The sequence below is a fragment of the Balaenoptera ricei genome, chromosome 3, assembly GCF_028023285.1.
Source record: "Balaenoptera ricei isolate mBalRic1 chromosome 3, mBalRic1.hap2, whole genome shotgun sequence".
Classification (NCBI taxonomy): domain Eukaryota; kingdom Metazoa; phylum Chordata; class Mammalia; order Artiodactyla; family Balaenopteridae; genus Balaenoptera; species Balaenoptera ricei.
This window is the reverse complement of record NC_082641.1, coordinates 163311303-163321504: the sequence shown is the minus strand read 5'-3', so window position 1 is coordinate 163321504 and position 10202 is coordinate 163311303. Positions and strand designations below refer to the sequence as shown.

General features: G+C 47.5%; 1 protein-coding gene across 14 annotated transcripts in view; it reads left to right on the top strand.

Annotated features, from left to right (window-relative positions):
- The first annotated feature begins 4432 nt into the window (after positions 1–4432).
- The window catches only part of FAM193B (family with sequence similarity 193 member B), a 31315-nt gene continuing 25545 nt past the window's right edge, over positions 4433–10202 (top strand). For 4 of the 14 annotated variants that reach the window (XM_059917824.1, XM_059917821.1, XM_059917823.1 and 1 more), the window contains exon 1: positions 4433–4676. In XM_059917824.1, the coding sequence (XP_059773807.1) occupies positions 4467–4676 (210 nt within the window). In that variant the 5' untranslated portion in view covers positions 4433–4466. The other 10 variants (XM_059917833.1, XM_059917832.1, XM_059917825.1 and 7 more) reach the window with 7 other exon arrangements.

Sequence of the window (10202 nt, the reverse complement as noted above, 5' to 3'; positions counted from 1 at the left end):
TTTCTCATAAACCCATAGAGCAAGTCCTGAGATGGCTAGGGAAGGAGACTGCCTGATAGCCACAGAAGGAGCCCAACTGCCCACCAGGCTCTTAAGAAGTTCTTCTGTAGTGAGACCCTTTGGTGAATGTTCATCTGGTACACTAATAACCCTATGCTCTGAAGCCATTCTGCGCAGTCTATCCACATTTACCTTCCTCAAAACTTCTTGTCACTAAGCCTTCAGTCTGGTTCCTTCCAAGTCCCTGACCAACAGACTAAACCATTATCCAACGGCTAGGAATCAGTGCATCTTTACTTTGGGGCCTTTGGGCACACTTCCCTTTTCCAGGTCCCTCAGGCCTTCTCGGAGGAAGACTGGAAGACCCCAACAATCCATTTCTGGACGGAGCCAACATAATGTGCAAAGCCGTTTATAAACAGGGCTTTAGATTATTCTTACTTAGTCAACCCATCACAAACAACTCTCCAGGGGACCATGAACATCAGTAGAAGGAGAGGAATGTAAACAACTTGCTCAGGCAACCTGCTTGTGCCTTCAGGGCCTGCTGGACCCAGGCCATATATGTCGCTTCTTCTTCATGATGGAGTACTGCTAGCCACCCCTAATTCTGTGACTAGGTAGATTAGATAACATGGTAGCTCAGGTCACGTGGTCACCTGCTATGCCATGGTCAGGCATCCAATTTCCACACACCCTGGAAGCAAGCCAGGAGATGTTTCTCAGAAGGAAAACAACTGTTTGTTTGTTTTTTCACACACACACACTGTATTTTATTTTTACAAGAGATAAATAGGCTGACACCAAGCATTGTACATGGATGACCACAACAAAAGCAACAATGATTGCAATTACCAAACATGAAACACACTCATACTATGTCATAATATTGACATTCAGTCCAGTAATCCTCCACTGTAACAGCTCCTTTACTTTGCAGTGAAAATTGATTTGTATATTCTTTGCCTCTGAGTCCTTGTGGGATTTTTTTTTTTTAATTCAGACAGAAAGTCACAAAAATTATACTCATCCTCATCAGTTCACTCAGTCCCATGTAATTAAATTTTTTTTTTCATCTTGATCTTTTGTTAGCACTTTTATGAGTTCATCAGTTTTTGGAAAACAACTGTTGAACGAGGTCATAACTTTGCTCCAAAAGCCAATGCCCGAATATAAGGGCCAAAGGCAGAACTACCTACTTTGCAGCCTGATCCAGTAAGAAAACCTTCTCTCCTTGTATGGTCCCCCTTAAAGTTGATAGCTTTCAAGTGACCCAGTAATAGGTAAAAATAATATACCTAAATATGGTATATTTTATACCCAAGTAAAGAAGCCCACCAAGTACAGTACCGCTTTCTTAGTGGTCAGGAGTGTGATGTTCAGCAGCTTGTCCTTTATTTGGTGCAGAATATCAAAACACAGCCCAGAACCCTAGATAGTTCACTGAGTAGATAGGCCCCTATATATTCGTGGGATTTATTATCTGCCCTCTGGCACACACATCATGCTTACCAAATCATCTAGGGTATCTGCTACTTCCTGTTCTCAAGGTCCTTCAGGATATTGTCATCAGCATCACAGTAGATTAGCCTGATATCCACTTAAATGGTGATTTGGTCAAAAATTCCTGTAAACTGAGTGTGTCCAGAGAGTGACATACCCCTGAAGCAAGACAGTAAAGGTCTACTGCTGCCCCTGCCAGAGGAACACAAACTTTTCCTGAGGTTTGGTATAGAATAAATAGCATTGACTAGGGTCTTCCCTGGTGGTCCAGTGGTTAAGACTCCGTGCTCCCAATGCAGGGTGCCCAGGTTCAACCCCTGGTCAGGGAACTAGATCCCACGTGCTGCAACAAAGATCCCACACGTAGCAACGAAGATCCCACGTGCCGCAGCTAAGACCTGGCACAGCCATATAAAAAAGTAAATATTTTTTTTAAAAAAGCATTGATCAGACCTATAATTGTGGGCCAACAATTGCACTGGTCTCCTCCAAGAACGACCACTCTGAAAAAGTCCCTCAGTTGGGTTCCCTACCAGAATGAGTTTATCATAATGCTCGGTCATGATTTAAGACCATCTATCTTCTCTGGCTTTGTTTTTTGTTTTTTTTTTACTATTGCTTTTATAAATTTATTTATTTTATTTATTTATTTTTGGCTGCATTGGGTCTTCGTTGCAGCACGCGGGCTTTCTCTAGTTGCGGCGAGCGGGGGCTACACTTTGTTGCGGTGCACGGGCTTCTCATTGAAGTGTCTTCTCTTGTTGCAGAGCACGGGCTCTAGGCGCAAGGGCTTCAGTAGTTGTAGCACGCGGGCACAGTAGTTGTGGCTTGTGGGCTCTAGAGCACAGGCTCAGTAGTTGTGGTGCATGGGCTTAGTTGCTCCACAGCATGTGGGATCTTCCCGGACCAGGGTTCGAACCCGTGTCCCCTGCATTGGCAGGCGGATTCTTAACCACTGTGCCACCAGGGAAGCCCTATCTTCTCTGTTGATGTATGAATGGATAAAGAAAATGTGATATAGACAGATAGATAGATGGATAGATAGATAGATCTTCTCTGTTGATGTATGAATGGATAAAGAAAATGTGATATAGATGGATAGATATCTGTATATATGTATATGTATATAAAGGAATATATAAATATCTACAATATATATAGGAATATATATGAGGAATATACAAAAAGTATATATATATAAAATATAAATATAAAGGAATATTATTCAGCCTTAAAAAAGAAGGAAATCCTGCCATTTGCAACAACACAGATGAAACTAGAGGACATTTTAAGTGAAACAAGCCAGTCGCAAAAAGATAAATATTGCATGATCTCACTTATATGTGGAATATTAAAAAAAAAAAAAAAAGGTAAACTCATAATAACAGAGAGTAGAATAGTGGCTACCAGAGGCTGAGGTGTAGGGAAAAGGGGAAGGTTTTTTTAAGTAGAATGGTGGTTGCAAAGGGCTGAAGGGACAGGAGAATGGGGAGTTATTATTTAATGAGTACAGAGTTTCAGTTTTACGAGAAGAAAAGTGTTCTGGAGATAGATGGTGGTGATGGTTGCACAACAATATGAATGTACTTAATACCAATGAACTGTACACTTAGAAATGGTTAAGACAATAAGTTTTATGTTACACAAATTTTACCACAATGAAAATAAATGAATGGGAAAAAATACCATCTATCCTCTGTTCTGGCCAAACTGAAGAGGTAATGTTGATATAGTGGGAATCACCCTGAATCTTTCAAATCTTTGATGGTGGCGCTAATCCCTGTAATGAGATGGAAGTATTATTTTTTCATTTGGCAGTTAGGGAGAGCTCCAGGGCCTTCCATTTAGCCCTTCCTCTCAAAATAGTCCTTGCTCCCTTGGGTTGGGCCAATGTCAGAATTCTGCCCTTGTTGATGGGTCAACAGCAACTCTACATATAACCACCATATGGTTTCAGGCCACCACTGGCCCTGGCATGAGACAAGTTGCACTAAAAACTATTTTAAAAAATTTGTACTATACGCATGTCATATATTCAAAAAAGAAAGGGAGGGAAAATATCCCAATTTTAACAATTAAATACATAATCATTACATTTTTTTAATGTTCCTTTGCGTACCACTCAAAATCCTCTCGCGCACATACTACTTTTTTGGAAACACTGACCTAGTACGTGCCCCAGTCATCTCATCTTTATCACACTTGTAATTGTGTATTTAAGTGTCCACTCTCCCCAACAGACTGAGAAGGTGTGTCTCGCTGTCCCAAGCACCAAACGCTGGACTCCCCGTGGACCATACACTGAAAATACGAATCTAGACAATCCCTTTGTCCCTTTCAGCTCAGGCTGTCCACGAGCCCATGAATTCTGGCTGGCTGATGTTGAGCAACCATTTCGCCTTTTGCAGTCTCGGTTTTCTCCGCTGCAAAATGGGAACTACTGTACCTGCCACTCAGTGTAGGTACGAGGACTCAGGTCATGGCTGTGAAAGTAGCGTAGCACTATAGAAATTACGAATTCACTCATCCATTTAACAGTTATTAAGCGCCCAGGGCCGTGCAGCACGATTACTACAGCGCACACCCTCCCCTCGCGCAGGTCTCATCCCTTGGATCCTGGGATGGGGAGGGCGTTTCCTCACCAGGTTCACTCTTCCGCGGAACTCCGGGTGGTGACCTTACTCAAAATGGCGCAGGCAGCCTCGGGGGCTAGTGCGGCGGCGCGGACTCCGCGTGCCCTCTGACCTGCTGGCAGCGGCGGAGGGGGAGCCGGGCGCCGCCATATTGGCTGTTGTCCTGCAAGGGGAGCGGCGGCGGCGGCGGCGGCGGCGGCGGCGGCGGCGGCGGCGGCGGCGGCGGCGGCGGCGGCGGCGGCGGCGGCGGCGGCGGCGGCGGCGGCGGCGGCGGCGGCGGCGGCGGCGGCGGCGGCGCGAGTGAAGCGAGGGAGCGGCGCGAGCAGCAGCATGACTCGGAGGCGGAGCAGGCCGAGTGGCGGCGCGGGCCGGCGCGAGCGGGCGCGGGCCGCGGGGCCGCAGAAGCCCCAGGCGCCGGAGCCCCCGCCGCCGCCGCGCCTGGAAGCAGGAGCGGGTGCAGGGCCCCCGGAGGCGCCGGCGGAGCCCTACCGCGACGGCCCCAGGGAGGAGGACGACCCCAATCTGGCTCCCGGTCCCCAGGTAGGAGCGAGCGAGGCGAGTCTGGCTGCTCGGGCTCTTTCACCTCCCCGGAGCGGGGCCGGGACGGGTTTGGGGATGGACCATTCTCCCCCGGCTGGGGCCAGAGCCTTACCCCCTGGGCCAGGGCTGAGGCTTTCTCCCCCAAGGCGGGAGTGGAGTCTGGATCCTTTGGTCCAAAGCCGAGGCACGGCACGTCCTGTTCCCCTGAGACCAGGCTTCCTGCCCTCTCCCGCCGCCTCCGGGAAACGTTCTGGTCGCACACCCACACTGGGACCGCGCACCAATCTTGAGGCCACAGCTTAGCTCTGTGCCCTTTACCTCCCCTGGGCCCACCTGCTTCCCCACCCACCCACAGGCCACCTTGGGGCGCTGGGGCCTGGAAGGCTGCAGCCTCTTCCCTCTCCCCCCGGGAGCGGCTCCATCCCTTCCCCTCGCTGCCCCCTCAGCAGCTGTGCCCCCAGCATATGTCTCCCGGGGCCTCCCTCCTCTCCTTGCCCAGCAGAGCAGTTGCAGCAGACAGTCAGGCTGCCCAGAAGACTATTTGGTGGGGGCTCCTGCACCGAGGTGGAAACCCAGCAAAACCTGCTCTTTCTCACCTGTATACCCCCGACCTACAAGGCGGCCCACCCAGACCCTCAGATCCCTGGGTTTGGCGAATCCTGCTGAGAGTGAGCAGTAGGAGGACTCTCCAAAGCTTCCAGTTTGCCACCTGGCAGAAGGTCACTTTGATTTGAGCAAAGGAGATAATAGGAGGTACCCTGCCGGTGTTCACTGCGAAGCTGGGGTGGCATGAGCCACAGTTGCTCTGGGAGGGTTATGGCACCTGGGGCTGGGTGGCTCGCCCTAAGCTTGCTCTGACAAAAGAGTTTTGAGTTGGTTTTTTGGATGAGCCTGCCAAGGAAGGCAGGCTCCTGCAGGAGTCTTGGAGGGTCGGATGCAGCGCCGGATGAGGATGAGGCGTGGCAGAAGATGCGTTTGGCTCTGCAGACACTGCATCGGGCAGCAGGGGACTCTGGGAGGCTGGTGCAGCCAGAAGGCATGGCTCTTGACAGCTTTCTAGTAGAATCTCTGGAATTGTGCATGTGAGTGGGGATGCTGTTTGGGGTACCATTCCCAGAAAGCCTTCCCTGACCTCCCCAGTTGCGTGAGGTGCCCCCTCTGTCCCACAGCCCCGTGTGCTCCCTTCCGGTAGCACTCCCCATTCTACAGTGAGATAGTCTGTTGATGTGTCTGTGCCCCGCCCCCCCCCCCGAACTTTGAACTCCACTGGGGCACAGATTATGCCATCTATCCCTGATCCTCCACACCTAGCCCTGGGCCTTGCTGACACAGAGTAGGAATAATTAGGTGAATGAGAGAGAATGAATCCGTTGAGAACCTGTACTTATTGTAACCCAGTTTTGATACTGGTCTCCTTTGTGTCTCAGATCACAATCAGATTTTTAATTAATGAAGATGTCACCACTTATTGAGTGTCAGAAGCCCCACCTTCATCCCCACCCCTACCCTGGGCTGAGACTGGTTCCAAAGGATTTGACTCCTCAGGTTGGACCCCACCCTTGCCTGGTCTGACGTCCCACCCTGAAGCTGCTTTCCCCCCTAGCCTTCTCTTTCCCTTCTCTGGGCCCCCTGGGAGTGCTGTTCTCCAGAATGGGATAGTGGGGGAGGAGAGAACCAGGGAGTTGTCTTCTCTATTTCCCATTCAGGGTCCCCTGACACTTAACCAGCCTATAGTATTCATGGCCAGAAAGTTTGGTTGATGGCTTAACATTTAGTTTTTATATAGGACGCAACTTTAACATGTAGGTTCCTACCTACTCCACTGCTTGACCTGCCAATTCATTCATTTATTCATGCTAGGCACTTTACATACCTTGCCACTACCCCTGTGTTCTCCTCAGCATTTAGCACAAAGTGATGAGTTAGCTATTGGTGTAATTATTGGTCTGCTTTTGCTGTGTAAACTCAGAGTGCAGGAACCAAGTCAGTCACCATTGTACCCCTATGCCTGGTGGTTAACAAATTTTAATGAATGAGCTGAAGGATATAAATACTATTGATCCCATTTTTCAGATGAAGAAACAGAAACTCAGAGAAGCTAAACATTTGCCCAAATAACTCCTACTATAGGTGCCCCCACTACCACCAAAAACAGGACACTCTGTGTACTGTGGGGTATTTAACAGGGCATTTTTTTACTCTAGCCTCAATAGGTGAAACAAACTGACAAACTCTCCTCTGATTGTGCCCCATTTTTGTTGGGGAAGGGGGTTCTGGGTGCCAGAAGCAGGCCTTTGTGCCTTGGTGAAAAGCACCTACTGAAAGAATTGGGATCAGTCATTGCTCTACCCACAGGCATACCTTTGGTGAGGATCTCTGGCTCCCACCACCACTTAGAACCCTATCTTAAATACTTAGAGTGGGTAAGTAAGGTGAAATTCAGTGTCATATGCCAAACCGAAGCCAAAGATGGCAAATGAGATCACTTTCAGTCCACATACAGGTTTAAATGCCTCAAGTCACATGTAGTTTTGTTTCTGTTTTTGTTTTGATTTGAGCCAGTATTTTTAAAAATCAAAGGTTTCCCGCAAAACTAGATTTGTGCCATCTCTTAAAATAAAATCTGGTGCTCCTGGGCCCACATTTCCAGGAGGCAGTAATCTGCAGTCTCTGAGAAGTGTCTGCCCTCTTTATCATATGAAGGACACCTGATCTGTGCCAGGCCTTGGGCCAGCTGGAAATGCGGAAGTGAATCAGCCATGGTCCCTCCTCACAAGGGGCTCATTTGGTCTAGAGAACAAGTATATAGTAGTTTGCGGTAAGGCTAGAAGATCATTACTTCCTCTGAGTTAAGGCTCATAGGCCACTCTGGTTGCATCCAGTTTCCTTTGCTCATTTTCATAACCTGTACACATTTAAATGCAGGACTTTGAGCTTAATTGGAATCCCAAAAGTCCTTACTTCTAATTGATTAGGCCACTAAACTACATTGATGCATTCACTAAAAACCCAAATCCTCATTTATTTCACAAGAAGACTAAAACAGTTACAGCCTTCTTAGCAAAGAAAAAAAAACAATCCCAACTTACAAAGCAGTTGGAGGAGGCAGTGAGACGTAGTATTTAACGTTACAGACTTGGGGTGAGCTTCCTGCTCAGTCTCCTAGCTTTGTTGCTGTGGGCATGTTTCTTCCCTTCTCTAAGCCTCTTCCACAGCTTCACCAGAGAATGTGGAGCAACCCACATAGCACCTAGTGCTCCTCACGCCAGAGCTAGAATTGGACGTGGCGTGTGGCAGGGAGCCATTTGGCCATCCAAAGCCTGAGTGTTCTCACCTGCCAGCTCTGCTGGCTGTCTCTAGTTCTCTTGGACCACTCAGCTTGTAGTCCAGGTGCACACTCAGTAAACCCCCAGGAGACTTGCTAGACTGTAAACTGGCATTTATTTGGTGGGGGTTGAGCTCATCCTGCCCTTCCCATTTCTCATCTCTACAGCATCACCTGGGACTTTGCCCAGCCTAGTTTAAAGGAACTGTAGAGACCTGGCTCCCCCACTGCTCAGAGTTAAACCTGCTCCCTCATGGGACTGGAGTAGATGATCAGCCAGTATCTTTATTAAAATCATCTCATTATGTTTAATCCACTCAGCAAGTATTAACGATCTCTGTGCCAAGGCCTTTATTTGGGGCACACAGATGAATGAGATAATCCCTATACCCTGAGACTTCCCCCTTAAAATCACTGCCCACCCAGCCATTTTCATTGCAGTTAGGAAGAAATGGTACTGAGGAGAGATCCTTGTCACCTCTGGTTCTTTGTAAGCCAGTAGAGATTCACTATGTAGAAATGCCAAAAGTCTTTTTAAGATGAAGACTTACCTACTAAGATTTTAAAATTTTAAGTTTCCAGACTTCCCTGGTGGTCCAGTGGTTAAGATTCCGAGCTTCCAGTGCAGGGGGCATGGGTTCATTCCTGGTCAGGGAACTAAGATCCCACATACCATTGTGGTACAGTGCAAAAAAAAAAAAAAAAAGTAATTAAAATTTTAAATTTCCTTAAAATGTCCCAGAGCTATAAGCTAAATAAATGATATCAGATGTACTATTAAGATCCTAACATCTTTACTTACTAAACCTAGAATTTTTGAGAGCATGGGCTATGTTTTAATTTATTTTTGGTGTATTTATTACGCATGGTCCTATGTGTTCAATGAATGGCTGTTAAACTAAATTATAATAAAAGAGATGTTAGGTTTCTAGCACTTTGTTCTTATCTGCCCGCACTGCTAGGCCAGGCTGGCAGTCACTCATTCGTTCAGGCACATTGCACACACACCATGCCCAGCCTTCCTCTCACCTGACCTGGCGTTCATTTATTCTACCAACACTAATGGACACCTGATCTGTGCCAGGCCCTGGGCTAGCTGGGAATGCAGAAGTGAATCAGACATGGTCCCTGCCCACAGGGGCTCATGGTCTAAAGAACATGCATATAATAATTGCAGTTAGGCTAGAAGAGCATCACTTCCTCTGAGGTGAGTCAAATCCTAGATCCTAGTACACGCCTTTAGAAGTATTTCAGCCTTTTGGGTTTTTTTTTTATGTATAAAATGACAGTGATGCTGGGCTCACACTAGGGTTTAGCAAGTACTGCATGTCAAGCACTGAGCACAAGTGGTAGCTGTGATTATTATAGATGCTTTGTTCTGAGGATGCACAGACGTGCTAGCCTAGAAAAAGCTTCTCAGAGCTGAGGCTTCAAGGTCAAGTAGAAGGTCCTCCAGAGAAGGTGAGAGAAAGTGTCTAACCAAAGCAAACAGCATAGACAAAGACCCAGAGGCCAGAACTGCCCAGCTCATGGAGAGTGGTGAGAGGTCTGGCTGGAGAGTTTCGCAGGTTCTTGAAAACCAAGAGGTTTGGGCTTTATCCTGTAGGCAATGAGGAATCAATGAAAGGTTTTAAGTAGGAAAGTGAGTGTGATGTGCTTCATTAAATTCTCTCTGATAGCATGGAAGTAATTCTCAGTGGGAGAGGCAGCTGTGATTGCTTGATTCTACCTCTCCCTCACCCCAGCCTAACTAATAATCAGATCCTTTGTGCTTTGCTGGACCCTATCCCAAACCTAGAGTCTTTAGGTCTGGAGCCCAGGATCTATTGTTATTAAATTGCCCCAGGTGATTCTGATGTGTGGCTGGGTCTGGGAATTGCTGAACTGAGGGTGCCATGGGGATCTTTGCGGAGGCCTAGGCTATTCTTTAAAGAATGGGGCTTCCTGGGGGAGGAGAGAGCTTTTCCATAAGCAGGAGAAGAAACAGCCTTAGTTTTTTAAAAAGCAAACTTTTCCCAGTTCTCCAGTTGTTGCCCATATTATCCAACTGCTAATCTTTCTTCGTGTATCGAAACACATGCTGCCACCTCTACTGAATGATTGGGATGCAGTGATTCATGAGACACAGGCCCTGCCCTTGAAAAGCTGTCTTCTGTGGAGAAGACAGATTTTAATAATCAGGATACACGTGATAAGCTCTC